This window comes from Electrophorus electricus, chromosome 14, assembly GCF_041902795.1.
Source record: "Electrophorus electricus isolate QZ-2024a chromosome 14, ASM4190279v1, whole genome shotgun sequence".
NCBI classification, from domain to species: Eukaryota; Metazoa; Chordata; class Actinopteri; order Gymnotiformes; family Gymnotidae; genus Electrophorus; species Electrophorus electricus.
In genome coordinates this window covers 26,180,206-26,199,177 of record NC_137510.1, presented here as the reverse complement: position 1 = coordinate 26,199,177, position 18,972 = coordinate 26,180,206, and the positions used below count along the sequence as shown (strand labels likewise).

The 18,972-nt window shown below is 40.8% G+C and overlaps 2 protein-coding genes across 3 annotated transcripts; both read left to right on the top strand.

Moving 5' to 3' along the window:
- The first annotated feature begins 11,683 nt into the window (after window positions 1–11,683).
- apoa2 (apolipoprotein A-II) lies at window positions 11,684–13,255 on the top strand. Its single transcript, XM_081696826.1, has 4 exons — window positions 11,684–11,806; window positions 12,005–12,041; window positions 12,257–12,479; window positions 12,753–13,255. The coding sequence occupies exons 2-4, from the start codon at window positions 12,005–12,007 to the stop codon at window positions 12,913–12,915; spliced, it is 423 nt and encodes a 140-aa protein (XP_081552952.1). The 5' UTR covers window positions 11,684–11,806; the 3' UTR covers window positions 12,916–13,255.
- Window positions 13,256–15,720: 2,465 nt separating this feature from the next.
- Window positions 15,721–17,390, top strand: apoc2 (apolipoprotein C-II). Of its 2 annotated transcripts, XM_081697053.1 has the most exons (4): window positions 15,721–15,739; window positions 16,219–16,281; window positions 16,514–16,673; window positions 16,852–17,390. In XM_081697053.1, exons 2-4 carry the CDS (start codon window positions 16,233–16,235, stop codon window positions 16,943–16,945), a joined length of 303 nt encoding a protein of 100 aa, XP_081553179.1. In that variant the 5' UTR covers window positions 15,721–15,739; window positions 16,219–16,232; the 3' UTR covers window positions 16,946–17,390. The 2 variants fall into 2 exon arrangements, with proteins under 2 accessions (XP_081553179.1, XP_081553178.1); XM_081697052.1 differs by lacking the exon at window positions 15,721–15,739 and having other exon boundaries at window positions 16,175–16,281.
- Window positions 17,391–18,972: the final 1,582 nt, after the last annotated feature.

Here is an 18,972-nt window from a genome sequence, read left to right as displayed (position 1 = left end):
ACACCGGACATCACAGTCACCCCCTCCACCTCTTGGACCATCACTTTCTATCCTTCTCTCTCTCCATTCCTTCTCTTTCCATCCAGTCCTCCCCAACATGTTCCTCTTCCTTCTGTCACAATCTGCACTCCATAACTCTTCACTCCATAACTCTGCACTCTTCCCTTACTTCTACTATTTTGTCAACACTTCCTCATCTTGACTCTGTCTTCTCTCTCTCTCTCTCTCTCTCTCTCTCTCTCTCTCTCTCCCTCTCCCTCTCTCTCTCTCTGGACACAGTTACAAATACTTTACTTTCTACACTTTCCTCATCAATGAATCTTTTGTGCCCTCTCTCCTCTAGACCTGCAAGACCTTCACCACCTGCCCCCTGGCTAACCGAAACACTCCACTGCAGCAGGAGAAGGACTGCAGAGAGGCGGTGGAGGAAAACTCACCTAGAATCAGACCTCAGATCATACCCGTCTCTTCTTTCCAGGTTCTTACTGGAAGTAACATCTGCAAAGTCATCCTACTACAGAGGAAAATTTGAATTATCAGCATCGGATCCACGCAAGCTCTTCATTATTTTTTCCTTCTCTCCTTCTTCCTCCCCCTCCCCCTCCCCCTCCTTCATCTCTTACTTCTGAGGATTTCATAACCTTCTTTGGGGAGAGATTTGGAGCAATACTCCAGTCCTTTTCCTCTGTTCCCGCTCTTCCAACCAGTGTTCATTCCCCTACATCCAACTCTCTGGCTTCTTTTTCTCCTCCCTCCTCAGACAAAATTCTTCAACTTCTGACTTCCAGCAATCCGACTACGTGTCCGCTGGATTCCATTCCTTCCACTCTGTTCCAGACGATCTCAAGAGATCTGCTTCCTTTCATCTCTGTTATATCCTCAGGACACGTACCGACTACATTCAAAACTGTCAGGGTGGTACCATCAATTATCTCTCTTCCTCACCCAGAACCAGCTGCATGATCCCAATCAGTCTGGCTACAAACCGGCACATTCTACAGAAACAGCCCTCATAGCAATGATGGAGAAATGTCATGCTGCTAAAGCTGCCAAACTGTCATCTGTTTTGATTCTTCTAGACCTTTCAGCAGCCTTTCACACAATAAATCACAACATTTCTCCTCTCTGTTCTCTCTAGGCTTGGTGTTACTGGCTCTGCATGGAAATGGTTTCAGGCCTATCTGGAAGGACGGTCCTATCAGGTAACATGGAGAGGATCTACATCCAATCCATGTAGACTCTCCAATGGTGTCCCCCAGGGCTCAGTGTTAGGCCCTCTTCTCTTCTCTTTGTATACTTGTTCTATTAGTGATGTAATATCTTCTCATGGCTTTTCCTACCACTGCTATGCAAGTTTCCACACATTTCTCAGCAAGCTTGACTGATATATTGCATCATGGATGACAGCCCACCACTTGAAGCTCAACCCCAGTAAAACTGAGCTTCTGTACATCCCAGGTACTCCAAACCCTTATCTTGACCTTACAGTTTCCTTCAGGAACTCCCTGGTATCACCATCTGAAGCTGTCCATAGCCTGGGCATAACTTTGGACAACCAGTTGTTGTTCTCAACTCATGTTTCTAATCTAACCTGGTCTTGCAGATTCCTCCTTTGTAACATAGGAAGGATTCGGCAATTTCTCTCGCAGGAAGCTGCCCAGGTGCTTGTGCAGTCTCTTGTGATCTCAAAACTCCACTACTGCAACTCGCTACTTGCTGGACATCCTCTAAGAGCCACCAAACCTCTACAACTTGTCCAGAATGCAGCAGCACGATTGGTCTTCAATTTTCCAAAATTTACACGACACTCCACTGCTGCGCTCACTTCTTTGGCTTCCAGTAGCTGTCCGCATCAGATTTAAAACCTTGATGCTTGCCTAGAAAGCCAAAAATTGACCAGGTCCTCCATACATGTCAAAGGTCATAGCCCGATCCATACCTCAAGTACTTTGAACCTCAAGCGCAGTTCAGCTCAAAACACTAGGCTTCAGGTCTCATGGAAGACAAGCAGACTATTCTCTGTCCTGGCTCCTAACCAGTGGAAGTCTGTTCCACCATCTATCTTGCAGTCTTCAAACGCAGACTGAAGAGCCATCTATTTATGGAATATTTAAATGATCACTGACTAACAAACTCTAGTACACACAGTGGTGTGTTGCTTATTGCACTGATTTTGACTGCTCTTTTGTTGACTAACAAACTCTAGTACTTATTATTTATTGCACTTATGACATTCTGTTATGTATTTTGCACTTCTAGGCATCAGCATTGATGCCTATATTTAAACAACATTCTAGTTCATTGGCATCTTTGACTCTAACCTACTGTACTGGCTAGGATGTATTCTATGTGTAAATGACAAAGCACTTTTGTAAGTCACTCTGGATAGGAGCATCTGCCAAATGCTGTAAATGTAAATGGTGCCTATCCCTGTGTATTCGCGGGGGGCTGAGAGAGGAAGAGCTATAAAATGCCTGACTAATATAATAAAATGCCTGACTGTACAGTTAGGTTTTCAGCCTAGCCTTAAATATCGAGACTGTGTTTGAATCTCAAATATTTACAGGAAGGTTATTTCATAGTATGGGAGCTTTATCCCATACTATGGGATAGGGCCTGCCCTGTGGTACTATTCATGGTGGGTCATAATGCAGTAGGGGTTCACTAAGGTACTATGAGGCAAGACCATTTACTTTTGTAGGTCATTAGAAATATTTTATAATCAAAATGAAATTTTGCCTGGAGCCAGTGTAATGTAGCTAAGATAGCAGTGATGTGATGAAACTTTCTAGTTCTAGTAAGAACTCTGGGTGCTGCATTTTGAACTAGCTGAAGCTTGTTTAGGCACTCAGCCAGATAGTAAGGCATTACAGTAGTCCAATCTTGAATTCATAAATGCATGAACTAGCTTTTCATGCAAAGGGGCATGTTCCTGAGGTGGAGAAAGGGTTTCCTAGCTTTGAACGCGACACTGGGATCCATAATAATCCCAACATCTTTAACTGCTAGATGTGATTGGGGGACCATTGAGGTTCATTGAGTAATTAGAGAGTGAGGACCTAGCTGTCTGTGTGCCTAATAGAAGCACCTCTGTTTTATTAGGATTAAGTGCGAGAAAGTTTCTCAGCATCCATTGTCTGACATTCTTTATGCATTCCTCAATAATACTAAGACAATATCTGTCCTCTGGTTTGACTGAGACATATAACTGTGACTGAGACAAGGCAAAAAGCAGGATGCGAGTGCAAGGAGGGAACTTTAATAACTAAAGGAAAGTACAAACGAAACTAAAGAATATAAAGCAAATACAAGGAGCATAAAAACCTGGGGAGCTAAACTAGAATACGTAAGCAGAGTGACTCTATAATTGACAAGAACCACTGATTTCAACTGTACACAAAACTGCATGAACCAAAACACAGACAACAATGGAAAGAAACCACAAGGCTTAAATATGCAAATGAATAAGACAAAAATTAGACAGGTGAAGCCAATAACAGATGGGAAACTAAACACGGGGGTGGAGAAAACTGCAACCAAAACAAGGAAGCACAGGTAAAAAAGACCAAGAAGAAAACAAAACAGGCGTCACCCTGGGGCCCGTGTCACCAGGGAGATCCTTGCGGGACATCATAGCTAACCTTGTTGCATGCTGAAAAGTGTCCATTTATTTTGAAAACTGGCAGTGATCAGCTAAATGAGATTTAAACCAGGAAAGGGCTGTTCTCTTGATCCCAACAACATTTTCGAGTCTATCTAGTAAAATCTTGTGATCTATGGTGTCAAATGCTGCACTCCGATCAAGAAATATAATCAAGTAAACATAACCCTGGTCAAAAGTCAACAACAGGTCTTTAACTAGTGCTGTTTCCATACTGTGATTAGGCCTAAACCCTGACTGAAAGACTTCATGTATTTGGGTCTGATTCAGATATGAGCTTGTTTGCTGAGCTACAGCTTTTTCTAGGATATTGGAAATAAATGGAAGGTTTGAGATCAGCCTGTAGTCTAAAAGCTGACTAATGTGAATGATTTATGAATGTAGCCAATGTTCAAGGAGCAGTTTATTAAATTTAGTAAAGGTTCAGTTACTTCAGATAGGATTTCCTTAAGACAGCGTGTGGGCACTAGTAGACAGTTCTCTCAGCACTTGCAAGAATTCAGTAGATGTGCCATGCTTGGTAGACACCATGGCTGAGCTCGAGCCAGCTGGGGAATCCAAGGCAGATGTGCCCACTGACTGAACACTGAGGGGGCAGCTAATCTCACTTCTTTCTCTGCACTTCCTCACTTGCATGAAATGGAAAGGGCTTCATCTAATATGGTAGCATCATGTGCATGACACTTACATTGGATAACTGGTTCCAGACCAGCAGCAAAGCACCTAAATCATTCAATGGTAATGGCAGACTCACAAGATGTGATTTCAGCTACAAAGACATCTACTGGCTCTTTAGGCCTTCAGGGTCATGCATAAAGGTTTTAAAATGAAGCAACAGTTGTTTTCTCCCAAAACATCATTGATGCAACTCTTTGCTAATAATTCTGTTGTACAGACAGTGGTTGACAGCGAGTAAGATAGAGCTTCACCACTCAGCTTAGTGAGAAGAGTCCTCACCAAATTTTGAGTCTGTGAATTGGTGCAGACTTTAACAGCAAGATCCAGCCGAGCTTAACATAGAGAAAAACTCTTTGTCTTTGCCATCGCAATGAAAATAAGGAGAAAGTTCAACCTTGTGGTGAATAACCCTCATAACATTAGCTTGGATATATATATATATATATTAGGGGTGGGACTTTAACGCGTTAATTTCGATTAATTAATTACAGGGAAAATAACGAATTAAAAAAATTTATGCATTTTAATCACACTTTTGCACCGTGGAACGTTTCTCAGTGCACGAGTTCCAGGTATACAGATTATATTGACGCACAAGGTGATGAGCATGATGGAGATGATGGAAGAGGCTTCGCTGGTGGATGGGAAATTTAAATACAAGAAACTTCCAGATGGAAGTAAAAACAAAAATGTTGTTACTTGTACTTTATGCAGGAAGGAGTTTGATTATCACAGGAGCACTTCCACCCTTCGTTACCACCTCACCGCAAAACATGTTGGGGCTAGCGTGCAGCTCAGTAATGTTAGCTTAGCTGCTAAATGTGATAATTTTACTAGTACGAGCAAACAGTGTCGCCAGTCAACAGTCGACCACATGTCGGGGTTCACATTCAGAAACAAAATGTCAAAGTCCACGTCAGACAAATTGACCAATTCACTAGCGAGATGGATTGCTGTGGACTGTAGACCGCTCTCTGTGGTCGAAGATAAAGGGTTACAAGAGACGCTGCAAATTGCGTCAGCTGATGCAAGTTACGAACTGCCGCCCAGAAAGACAATGGAAAAAAATCCAGCAGCTGTATGATGAGGAAAGGGAAGTAAAACAGGTTATTCTGAAGATTAATTAATTACAAAGCTAATTAATTAGATTATTTTTTAATCGAGTCCCACCCCTAATATATATATATATATATATATATATATATATATATATATATATATATATATATATATATATATATATATATATACATATTAGTGTATATACTATGTTCTATATATTACTGCTATATACTATATGCACACATATATACTATTTATTCATATATTTCACTGCTTTTGTGAACCAAAACAAACACCAAAACATTTGATTCACATGAGTAAAGGTGTGTTATCCCATGAAATAAGTTACATTTCTACAGTTCTAAAATCGAACTTCATATTTTCAGCATTATGGCCATATTATTTCTTTTTGCAGTGCTCTATATCAAATGGTACCTCATTTGGAAGAGAGCTGAGATTGGTCTGAACATTTTTATATGAAACATATGGGTATCATTCTATAAGTGAGAACCGTTAACATGAATTTAAGAAAATATGTAAAAACAGACGGGGGGGGGGGGGGGGGGCATTTGTGTGAAGTGTGAGAGAGAGAGAGAGAGAGAGAGAGGTGTGAGAACAAATGTTAAAGTAACAGTGGTTGTGAAGGGTTAAGCTACTTTGGGGGCACCATGTGAGACATTGACACACTGCATGGTCATTAAAATTTTTCAGAGTGAACACATTATAAAAAATGCTTTTAATATAACAGGAGAATAACAAATAGCTAAATAACAAGATTTTTGATAGAATTATGATCTGATTCACTTAGAAAGATGTCTCTGGCTAATAAAAAAAAACTGGTGAAAACATTTCATACAAAATTCTAAGATAAATTTCCATATGTTTAAAGCATTTGTTTTTGAAATAGCAGCCTTATTACTGAAACGTGACCAACAATATGTCGCAATACTTACCCCACACTGTTTCTGATCATCACTAACATTAGTCGCAGCTGTTGCAGGGGACCAAAGGTGCACTTTGGCTATTAGATACCTTTTGTGTTTGACCAGGTGTTTCCTCAGGTTAGAAGTGTTGCCATGACCAGCTTCGCTCTTTGCACAGAGCGTTTCTGCATCAAGCTTAGAGATCACTTTCCACTCGCCATTACCCTGACTGTGTCTCAATTAATGTATCGTTCATTTAATAACAGTTCACTCGTTCATAACATCCCTTACTGGATTTTTAAAATTTTTTGACAACAAACACTGGAAACATAAATACTAACAATGTCTGTCTTTGATTGGCAAGTTTAATGCTCTCAGTTGTAGGCTCAAGGAATTTGCCCCCAAACAGATTGAATGGCAGTATTTGGTACTCATAAATTCATGTGTGTCCATGAGCAAAATCATACAAAGTGATATTTGGCATGTGTTGTCAGCAAAGTGTTGGTGACTTACTTCTCAAATTAAACATTTGATGCTATAGACTTTGCCACATGGACACACAACTGCCCAACCCACTGGAAAATCAAATGTATGAGTCACTTGAGTACTGTACACTGAATTTTAAAAAATCATGATACAAGAAAATAAACTTAACTGATGCTCTAATATTCCCCTTTCTGAATATTTTGTCTTGATTTTCTCTAGACACCATCTCTCCCCAGAGTCCCTTCTGGAGCTACACACATACACACACACATATATAATGTTGACCCCTCCCTAGTGTCCTGTCTCCGTGGTAACCCCGTCTTGTGTCTTTGTTTTGCTTTGCTTCCTTGTTCGCCCCTCAGGTTCACCCACCTTTTCATTTGGATCACCTCCTACATCTATCCTGTGCTTTCTATCTGAGTTTGCTCGTCGGTGTTCTCTAAGCCTTCGTTCTGGCCTGTGTTGTTTGTATGTAGCTTCTTTTTTCCTCAGCCTGCCTTGTTTATTCTAGCCTGTGTTGTGTTCGCCAAGTTTGGACAAAGCATTGTTTTGTTCTAGCCTGTGTTCTGTGTTTTCCTCCGCTGACCTGTCTATTTATTTACAGTTACATTTACATACATTTATACATTTATAGTTATCCTTTTGCTTTTCGCGTTTTGGTTTATTATTGTTCCTGGACCTGTTCTGTGTGTTGGCTCATGGACCGTTATTACGACCATGACTTTGAATTTGCCCGTAATAAATCTCGCTCTTCTCGGCCTTTGCGTCTGCCTTATGATCGCTCCACGTTACGAGTGTGTTTGTGTGTGTGTGTGTGTGTGTGTGTGCGCGTACGAGTGTGCGAGCGTGTGTGCGTGCAAGTGTCCTTGTGTGTGTGCGTGTGCGCGCGTACGAGTGTGTGTGTGTGTGTGTGTGTGTGCGAGCGTGTGAGTGTGTGTCCGTGTGTGTGTGCGTGCGCGCGCGTACGAGTGTGTGTGTGTGTGTGTGCGCGAGCGTGTGAGTGTGTGTGTATGTGTGCGCGCGCGCGTACGAGTGTGTGTGCGAGCGTGTGAGTGTGTGTGTGTGTGTACATGTGTGTGTGTGTGTGCGAGCGTGTGAGTGTGTGTGTATGTGTGTGTGTGCGTGCGTGTACGAGTGTGTGTGTGTGTGTGCGAGCGTGTGAGTGTGTGTGTGCGTGCGCGCGCGTACGAGCGTGTGAGTGTGTGTGTGTGTGTGTGTGTGCGCGCGTACGAGTGTGTGTGTGTTTGAGTGTGTGTGGAACAGTCCAGGCTATATGGATTTTCACCTTGTATGCCTTTGCTGATTGATCTTGGCAGGACTACAGAATGACTGAAACTCGCATGAATCTGTCTAAACAGCCATCTGTGTGTTTGTTTAAGTTGATAATGAAAATGTTAATGTTGATTTAATGAAATATGAGATGAGCGGAACATTATTCAAATATTTACAGTTTATGAAAAAGTAGCATTAGGGGGCCAAATAAAATAATAAAGCCATAAGAAAATCCACCATTGGTACCAGCCAGACGAGCAATTCCAGTTTCGTTTTCTGATATGTGCTCAGTGTAACACTAAGGATGTTAATACACATATATGAGCATTAATGCATTAAACATTCTCTTGGGTTTGACGATCTAGGGCTCTGTTAGCTGTTAACTGGCTCTGTCAAAAATGTACTATGTAAACAACTGTGAAAAAGAGCGGGTTCTTGAAACATTATGCAGTAATATGCATCTGTTCATACCTCCCTCACGCTCTCTGCATGACACATCAAACCTCTTAACCTTTCCGTGATCACAGATCTGTCTGTGGAGGGCTGAGACGGCAGTACTCACGTGCTGCACATGGGCCCTTCTCAGTCTCTGAAGAGCCTGCCCTCGTTAAAAACTCGTTTACTGAGAGAATCCTCAGTGAATGGGGGTAAATGTTAAAAAACTGCTAAAACACTTTAATGGTGCTTTTTTCTAGCCATTTAACTCCATTCAATCTCAACGCTCTCGTGGCATTACAGAGGTGCAATTCTTGGTTGTGTTGAAAATAGCCTACTACACAGTACTCATGCACTGACTGGGCCCTAAATCAGCATACCGCATGCTGTATGCAACCAAAATGAATGTTTCAAATCTGCAAAAGACCCAGATAACCTTCTACTCCAGTCCAGCTCACGAGCTATCTTCATGCTGTACTGCATCATGCAGCGGTGGAGAAAACCATAGTGAGTGGAACCATAACACGTGTGTGTGAGCCCATGGTATAGCTTGTATTTGTCCCATGCTGGATACTGTGTTATGTTGTATTCTACTGCTGTATGCAGTATACAATATGTAGAAGGCTATTTTCAATATAGCCTTACTCTCTAGAAATTATTAGACAAGGGGTCCAAAACATAGTCCTAACAATGTTCAGCAGGTTCTCTAATTTACTGCCTGACTAGAATATAACAAACGGTTGAGATGAATGGCATTCCTGTTAGAATGTAGGAAGGGTTTTTGTACAACCTGCGTGTAATTAAATGTGTGACCGGTGATGACTGATCACAAAAATGTGATAAATCACAACTGAATGTAATCAAGGAATGCAAATGTACTTTACTGTTAAAATCTTGTGTAATGGTATACTTACAATTTACACTTAAATTAATTTTATCATGAGAAGTAAAAGCAAATCAAAGTTTATAACTCTGTTCATTCCATTTTATAATGCCATCTTATAATGGGCTGTGAATTAGTGAGATTATATATGCCACTGTAGTATCAGGTGTGTAGCAACTGTGCACCAAGGTGTTAGATTATTACAGGTGTTAGATTAAGTACAGTGAGAATGATACACCACTTTCAGTCACAGTGAAGTAGAATTTTGAAATCTTCAAAGCTACAATTAATTAAATAAACTACAGATACTCATATACAGTACACAACTACTTAGGGAAGGGGAATTCTTTGTCCTCAGACATGCTTTCCATAGTCTGTGATGACCAGCACATAATGGAAAAGCAATAAAGATTTAGAAAAGTAGATACATATACTGTCTTCCATAAGTACCCTCAAAAACATCCTTTAAGTAAAAGGATGAAATGTTAAACATGCAGGCAAAAGCAAAGAATTTCACATTTTGTTTCTGGATATTTTGCTGACCAATATATTTTAATATTTAAATGTCCCTTAACCCTCAAGTTAAAGCCTGATCTGTACCTCGAGTACTTCAAACCTCGAGTACTTCAAACCTCAAGTACGGCTCAGCTTGAAATACCTTGAAACACTGTGCTTCAGGACTCATGGACGACTATTTTCTGGCTTCAGGACTCATGGATGATTATTTTCTGGCTTCAGGTCTTTATTGTTCTCTATAGAGCTTATATGTATTTTGTACTTCTAGTCATGAACACTGATCCCTGTATTCTACAGTATTCTAGATCATTGGTATGTTGGACTCTAACCTACTGTACTGTACTAGGATGTGTTCTATGAGGAAATGACAAAGCACTTTTATAAGTCGCTCTGGATAAGATTGTCTGCTAAATGCCGTAAATGTAAGTTGTACTCAGTCATAATTGTAAGTTGCTTTTGGATCAATTAAATGCCATATTTGTTTTAATGCCTAAATATGTTGCATAAAATGCAAATATCCAAATATCCAAATTCTTGTCTGTTTCAGATCTGAACATCTTGCAGACTGCAGAGGGCTTGCAGAATGCAGTATTCTTTTACAAAATCTCTTGCATACATTCTAGAATTGCAGCTCTCTTCTTTTATGTAAATTAAAGGCCTGCTAAAAAAGGCTCCACAAGCACACACATACCCCTTTATCTGGTATTAAGATTAACTCACTGGAGATGTATTTTGTAATAATATAGTAAATAAATTAGAATCTGTGTTCAGTGACTTACAACATTGGGGGAAAATGCAAAGTATGCAAAAAGACAAGGAGACAAGATGTGATTTTACTGACAAGAGCAGTGACCAAGCAGGACAATTGAAAAGGCAAGCTGATGTATACATGCACTTCTGGTGTAAATAAATGATTTCTTTTTAAGTTTGAATTTGTTCAAGATGCCCCAGTGGGGAAAATCCTGGGTTGTTTCTTTGGTGTGCCACTGCAGAAATGGTGTTTTTCCTGGGAGATTTTAGGTGGATGTGTAGCTGGACACTCGGTCTTTGACTCTGTTCCAAAGAGAGCTGGTTTGGTCTTTAGCCCACTGGATGTAGGGGTCAGTCATGGTCTTCATGTGATCCTCATAGTACATGCTGGCCAATTCAGCCACTGCACTGCATATGTGTTTCGCACACCCAATCTCTGTCTAATTGCAGGTTGACAGCTAGGTCCTAAGTGTCATGGCTGGGTTAGGAGTGATCTGTTACCCAAAACTAACTGTACCCCTAGAAAGTTCACCTTGTACCGGGTAGATGTGCATGCTCAAAAGGCAAAGATGCACACACACTTTCCATAGTCCTCATATAACACAGAACCATATAACAATTCAACTGTACCGTGCAACAAGAATTAAACGGGAAATTTACATACATAAAACGGGAAACTATACAGACATTAAATATACTGTATAGATATTAAATACACTGCGGTGAACATAACAGATGCTGCTTTATTAGTTTATTAAAACACAATTAGCATTCAAATCATGTATTTGAATGAGTAGACTTGGAGAGAATAGATTCAGGTCATAGATCAGTGAGTGCACAGAAAGGATCAGCTGAACGCTGACCAGGTAGGTTGGACTTTGGGTTGTCAAACGAATCTGGGGGTGTTTGGCCCTCTGGAACAGTGGGTGACCGTGTGTGTTTAGAGAGTCAGCAGAGAGAGAGAGAGAGTGTGTGTGTGTGTGTGTGTGTGTGTGTGTGTGAGACTGATGACGTTTGTTTGGTCTAATGGCCAGACTGATGGAGGGGTGAGAGTATATCTGTACATTCAGCTTCTCCAGGTGCTTCCAGTCTTTGGCTCTCTGATCCTCGACGCTCTCAGCAGGTTCCTCACTGCCCAAGGTAATGTACTGCACTTTCAAACGCTCTGACCCACACACATTAATGAGGGAATATTCTATTCTGTGGGCAAGGCTCTTAAACAATTTTACAAAGCATGTAACTTGCAGATATATTGTATAACAAATCTGTGGTCTGGTTAAATTATTTTTTCACTTCAAACATCATTTGACATTCATACATTTGGGCTTCTTTCCCCAGATGAAGTTGGTATTTGGTCTCATTGTTGCACTCCAAGGTAAGATACGTGCACTGAGCTCACACAACCATCTGCCTTTTACATAATCCAACCAGCTACGTACTTGCACACGTGCACACACAACTGCCTAAGACAAGATACAGCTCACTTTGAACTGATCAGTTATATCAAGGTTCCTGCTGCACACTTTGATGAACTTGCTTGTTGAAGTTGGTCCACTGAACTGAACTCTTCCCCACTCCCCACTACCGCAGTGTCGCTGTGCCTGTGTGATGTACCGGCACCCAGTCAAGAGCTTGTGGACAAGTACCAAGGCCTGAAATCTGTGTTCTACAAGAGGCTCGAGAACGGTTTCGAGAATTTCATGGAATTCATCGTGCCCTTGGCAGAGGGCACAGTCACAGGAGAAAAGGCCAAGGAAGTTGCCGAGCACCTGAAGAGCTGCCCAAAATTGCAGACTGCCATCAAACTGGCTCAGTGAGTAGGGGTCACAACCCTGTCAGCCTACACCACCTCCAACCCTCCATCCTAGCACCTCCTTCCACTGCTGACGCCATCATCTGTAGAAGGGGTAGGGGTCAGCATAAGGCCCAGAGCGCATTAGAACAATGTTCTCCATCACACACCAAACACACACCTACACAACAGGAGACAAACTCAACAGGAATTTCAAACTGCAACATCTGTTCTTTTAACAGTGCACCCATGCTAATAAACCTGTGTTCTTTGTTTTGTGTGTGGTTGATGCAGGGTATTATTTAAGGAGCTGGAACCCCTTGAAGACAAGGCACGTTTGGCCGTCCTGGGTCTGTACGAGGAATACTTGCGCCCCTACTGGGGTGAGCAACTGGACAAGACCATCACTGCAATCAAGCCCCTACTGGACCAGTGGCTACCAGCAGAGGACCACTAAGCCTGGCCAACAGAGCCCCTACCCTGATGACCCCCACCCTGCTTCCATCTGAGTGTGCCACTATGTGAACCCTAAGTGAGGGTGAACTGCGCTGAAGTCCTTGCCATCCACGTGTGATTAGACAGAGATTGTGTATTGCAAACAAGCACGGCACGAGCATGCAGTGCATCAGCACAGAAGAGCTAACCACGCTACTGATCATCACATTTCTAGCCCAGCCATTGTGGAAGTGACATCATGGGATTGTAATGGAAATATTTGTGTATTTTCATGCTTTTCTGTACAATGCATGCAAAAACATGACAAACTGCTCAGAAGAATTAAAGAGTTTGAAACGAAATGACTGCAGGACTGGAGTTTTTAAAAAATATTTACATCATTTAAATATTTACATTTTCAGCATTTAGTATTTTTTCTTATTACAGTAGTGATTTAATCCACATAAGACATGTAAGTAAAGCCCAAACATGTAAACAATTGAGTAAACACAAACACAGTCTTACTCGAGATGCTTAGTACGTCTGCATCTGCAAATATAGTTTTGGAAGGCTATACATATACTGTCCTCCATAACCATCACAAGGGTAGACTGGGCAGGACAAATTGCACAATTTTATTAATGGATGTTTGAAAAAGAATTCTAATTTAACAGTTTAATTTACCATTTACCACTGAATTTTTCAGTGAGGGTTCATCTATCAGCTCACAGCCCAGAAAGGTTTGGTGCCTGACATTTCCTGTCTACTGGCGCTGTAATGTAATGTAGATTTTCAAAATCTGTGTTACCGAAATATAAGCCCAAACTTTATTGTTTCTTCATTCACTATTAAAATCCACATAATTTCCATCTGTCTAGTACAATGTCTCCTTTGAGGGAAGGGAAGTGATTCTGGTGGTGAAACTCAGTTTTGTTGCTTTTTATAGACGTCATTACATCAAAGTGTGTCCTAAATATGCACGACATCAGCCAAGGATTGGACGCAGTGTGAGATATGTGTGTCAAATACCTTCTAATACCTTTTAATATGTGTGTAAAATACCTTCTAATACCTGCTAGAAAGCCTCATAGCCTCAATGAGGGGAATTTGGAATGCCACACACACACACAGATAAGCACTTTTTAAAATGTTTTTTTTCCACATATTTCTGTCATGGAATAAAACTTCACTGGAAAAAAAGTAATCTGGCGCTACTTGACTGTCTACCAAGGAAAGATCAAAAACGATAAATATAAGATAAAAACAAGGGAACCCAGCAGCTCTTGATGACTAGAGAATTTATATCCATACTATTTTAAACCAAAGCATTGATCACATAGTAGCCTACATACACAAGGAACAGGAAGGACCATTTCAAAACAACCAATGAAAATGCCTGCACCATCCATGTCATAGCAGTATCTTCGAATCAACCAATAGGGCGCTTACACATCTGAAATACCTTTCAGCTTTTGTCAGGTTGATTGTAACCACCAAAGAGACAAACTAAATCAATAAATATGAATTAATATGGAGGCCAGTTTCCTTCAGATGCTTTGAGTTACAGAGTCTGATCATTTACAGGAGCGCCTGGGTTTCCTGACATATGCATGTCTGCCAGGGCATCGAGTTACTGAGTCTGATCGCGTATCTTACTCTAGCAGGGCATTGCTTCTATGCACTAATGTCACTGAGCCTGCAGCCCCTCACTGAGTCAGAAGATACCATCTCTCCAGACGTGTGGAGGGTTCACAACTCCTGCAAGGTGCTGTGACAGGATTATCACACAGGGTCATGACCTCTGGCTCTCCAACAGAGCCAGTGAGACTATGTGGTCTAGCTCTAGCCAACTGCAAAACAAAGTTAGAAAAAAGTGCATGGTGATGAAGACAGCTAAACTCTAGATTTGCATGTGTGAGAGTCATGGATGGCTCTATAATCACAGCATAACACACAAAGACTTATAGTGTTCTCTACACTATGACTGACTGGCTTATTACTGGAGATAATTAAGGTTGCGCCTACACCTAAACCTCATACTAACTTAAACATCGATAACCTAAAGGAGAATGTTTGGTTGTCTTAAGTGTTATTAAGTATTTATGTATAAATTTACAAAAAAGGAATGAATGAATGGATGAATGAATGAATGAATATGTTCATGAATGATTCAATGATTTACACATAAACAGAAACACACACACACACACACACACACACATACACAAATAACAGTATGTACAGATAGTCTGAAGTAAACACGCCAACGTGTCTAAGGTGAGTAGACTTAGGACTGTAAACATATAGCACTCTGCTTACACAACGGAAAGAGCCCATAAGTGCAGATAAGGACGATACGAAGGTTATTTCAGTGCCAGCATGTATCACAGAAGATTAGATTTCCTCATTCTTAATGACAAAGCCATTAGCCTTTATTAAACAACACTGTCTGTTTTATCAAACATTAATTATCAAAGTTAACTAAATGACAAATCGTCAGTGGGCTGAGCAAATCACCCCAAATTTGTAGAATGACCCAATAGTTAATCTAATGAACACTGCACACTTTAGATCCATTATCTCACACCCCTTCTGACATCCCCACAACTGGGTTCTCTCTTGCTTTCAGTCCACCTCACACACACACACACACACACATATGCGCGTGCACACACACACACACCCACACACACACACTCATTGACACACACACACACACACACACACATTATCTTGGAGGGTTGCACTTTGGCATTTGGATAGTCAGCTCAATACATCATATATATAAGATAGTCCAAAGCATCTTACGTGCTAAGCAGCCTGACACTTTCTATTGAAGAGAGACAGTGAGTACAGCCATCTCTGTGTTCTTATAGCCCCTTCAGCTACACAGTAGAACAACACTTAGCACATATATTGGACTGATTCTTATATTAATATTATAAGAATATTAATATTAGAACCAACTGTAAAATATTAGAATCATATTTGCTGTAACATTGGTAGATATATGGCACAATGCTATCAAAAGTGGTGAAGATTTTTTTTTATATTAATACTTTTAAATTGAAAAGTTTAAGTAATTAAGTTGATATAGATTGATTAAATATATCTCCTCACATTCATTCTTCTGTTCGTTAACTAACAGTTTCTACCACAAAAGTCAAACAAACAAAAACCTTGTTTGAACTAAGAACGCTCAGGGGAACGACCTTAGCTTGCAGGAGATCAGGGTTGTCAGGACTGAACAGTGAACCGATGCCTCTTGCGTCTTGTTTAAGATCTATGGATGATGTCCTACATTTGTGCATGATCTTTATCTCAGGTCCAGGAGTTAGCATGCACAAACTGCTCTTCATCACAGCCTTCATCACAGCCCTAACCTTGGGTACGTGCTTCGCGCGCACACACACACACACACACACACACACACACACACACACACACACACTAAAAAATTCATTCCAGATGATTGTTTTCCATGAATTAGCTTTACATATGCAAACAATTTATGGCGAAAGATGAAATCAGAGAACTGTTGGCTAATAGACTTGTGGATCTTGTGTCAGATAAATCTGCCACCTTCCATTACTCATTAACCTGGGGCTTCGTCACCGTAGGCTCGGAGAGCTTCCGGGTTCCCCGACTGGCCGAGGAAAAGGAGACGGGAACAGTCGATACTGTGATCGAGACCCTAAAGTCCTACTATGACCACAGCATGGAGACCATCAGTGGATACATGGAAAACATCAAGGGCTTCCAGCTAGATGAGAAGGCCAAGTGAGTGTGGATTACCTTCCCCCTTCATTGACTGATTGCTTCTGCACCCATTTTTGTGTTGTAGCCTATTACTACTACCCTTATTTGGGTTCTTAATTTCATTACTTAGCAATTGGTGCACAGTTTCAGTACTCCAGTACTTTCAGCACAAATATCACTCATTTTCTCTGCTTCTCAGGAATCTGTTCCATGAGACCACCACGGCTGCGCGTACGTATGCCGGTATCTTCCAGGACCAGCTCTACCACATGGTGTACCCCCAGGACGCATGAACTTACCGCGCCCCGTTTTAGCTCATTCGTGTCGACTCTGGACATTGGGTCAACCATGCAGGAGAGCCACACGAGGACAAAAGCAAGCTCGCTCTCATCTTCCAGCATGCATGGAGCTCAGACATGGTCCTACCTTTCTTGTGGATCCATGTGGGTCCCCCTTTCATATATGAACTCTGCAAGCACCCATCACCCTGCAGCATCAGAGAACACAACCACACCAAGAAGCAAACAAGTATTTTGACCAGAAGTAGTGAACAGCAGAAGTGGTTTAATCTCTCTGATGCACTTTTCAGCATTTATAATGTATAAGAGAATAATAATTTTTCTCAGTGTATACAAGGTGTAAAGAAACCGTAATGGATTGTTGGATCCCGTTTGGTGATTTCATGTCAGCAATGCAGTGCAATGTATTACAATAAAAACAAAACATTTGTAGAAAGTCCAGGAATGTGGGCACGTTTGTCACTGTGCACGCTTTGAGGCATAAAAATGCTACGAAATTTAAGGAACAATAGTTTTAGAAAAATAATCCCAAACCTATCATCATAACTCCATACATTTACAACGCCTTGGGAAAAGCAATGTATACGTGCACTACGTAAACTACTTATTACAGCAAATACCACCTTATAAATGAAAATAACCTCAGAATTACTCGTGTGGAAAACAAGACCGTATGTCCATGAGTCAGTGCTTCCCTGTTGGCTGCAGTTTAGTGACAAGTAACACTGACAAAGTGATTACCTAATTATTCCCTTCTGTTTTTTCACTGGTGTTTTCAGCATTCTGAGAAAGTTGAATGTCATTTTGGTATTCAGAGTGACATGATCTCAGTATTCATCGCTTTTTGTTTTCTACAAACTTTATCTTTCTGTTTTCAAACGTCCAGCTGTGAGCTTTTTAAAAAAGCCTCTGAGCTGATAAAACTTTGCCATTAAGATTCATGTCATACTATATATTTCTGTCTTGACCTTGGAGAAGATTATATGGGACATAAAAAACTGTGATATAGATTATAATTAACTCGTAATTAAATCTTGGTCTTTTACATATTCATAATCAACTCAAAACAAAAATTGATTATTAAATCATTTTACAATGTTTTTTTTCTTCTTTTCTTCTCTTTGACAGCCTTTTTTTAAATCTGGGAGGGCAGGGTGGGGGTGAGTGTGCTTCCTGGGGCACTTCCTCAGCATGATGAAAGCTCACACTGCTTCTCTCCCGGGCTGGTGACTGCAGAGAGAATGAGCTGTGTCTTGCATTTCAAGTTTGGGTGTTCACCTTTCAAGCCATAAAATGAATCAAGAAAAACCAGCCATGCTCAATTATTCATGCGCTTTCAAACCCAGGCACCGAGCGCAGTCATCAGCACACCCATCATTTAGCCGGAACCTGCGCTGCTCTGCGTTCTGCAAAGTCACACAGTTCAGAGGTTTAATGTTCAGAGGTTCATTGATCTATTCTCAACCTTTAGCACATGCGGCATATATTGATCACCACAGTCAATAACCTTCCCGCATACTTAGAAAAAAATAGAAAACCTGATTCCAAACACACTTATGAAAGCCTAGGAGCAATTATTGAATTCTGCCAATAAACACTGAGCAAAGTATGTAGCTATATTTGTAAAAGCTGGTAATCTGTATGATAGTTAATGCATTTAAAACCCATTTCCACATGGTCATATATAGATACCAAAGGTTTAAGTAATGGAAACTGCTTTTTTATAGTGTTGATTGTTTGAAAGTGAAATAAAAACAAATGTATTTCAAGCGTTTACTCACAGTCCATCAATGGCCCTTTGTCACAGTTAGTCCCTCCCATCTTCCATGGTTTCCCAGTCGTGTGTTTTATTTTGGCTCCATTCCTTAGTTTTGTTTTCTCCAGCCCTCGTTTGGTTTCCCACGCCCGTCATTATTTTCACCTGTTCTTTGATTCTAGTCTTGTTAAGTTCATGTAATTAAACCCTGTCTGATGCCCTGTGTTCTTACTGTTCATTGAATGTTTGGATGTTTGTACTCCAT

Excerpts from the sequence above, each read along its gene's own strand:
- apoa2 (XM_081696826.1), top strand. The coding sequence starts at position 12,005 with ATGAAGTTGGTATTTGGTCTCATTGTTGCACTCCAAG. Across the intron at positions 12,042-12,256 it reads TCTCATTGTTGCACTCCAAG|TGTCGCTGTGCCTGTGTGAT; the intron begins GTAAGATACGTG and ends CCACTACCGCAG. Across the intron at positions 12,480-12,752 it reads ACTGCCATCAAACTGGCTCA|GGTATTATTTAAGGAGCTGG; the intron begins GTGAGTAGGGGT and ends TGGTTGATGCAG.
- apoc2 (XM_081697052.1), top strand. The coding sequence starts at position 16,179 with ATGGATGATGTCCTACATTTGTGCATGATCTTTATCTCAGGTCCAGGA. Across the intron at positions 16,282-16,513 it reads CATCACAGCCCTAACCTTGG|GCTCGGAGAGCTTCCGGGTT; the intron begins GTACGTGCTTCG and ends TCGTCACCGTAG. Across the intron at positions 16,674-16,851 it reads CAGCTAGATGAGAAGGCCAA|GAATCTGTTCCATGAGACCA; the intron begins GTGAGTGTGGAT and ends TCTGCTTCTCAG.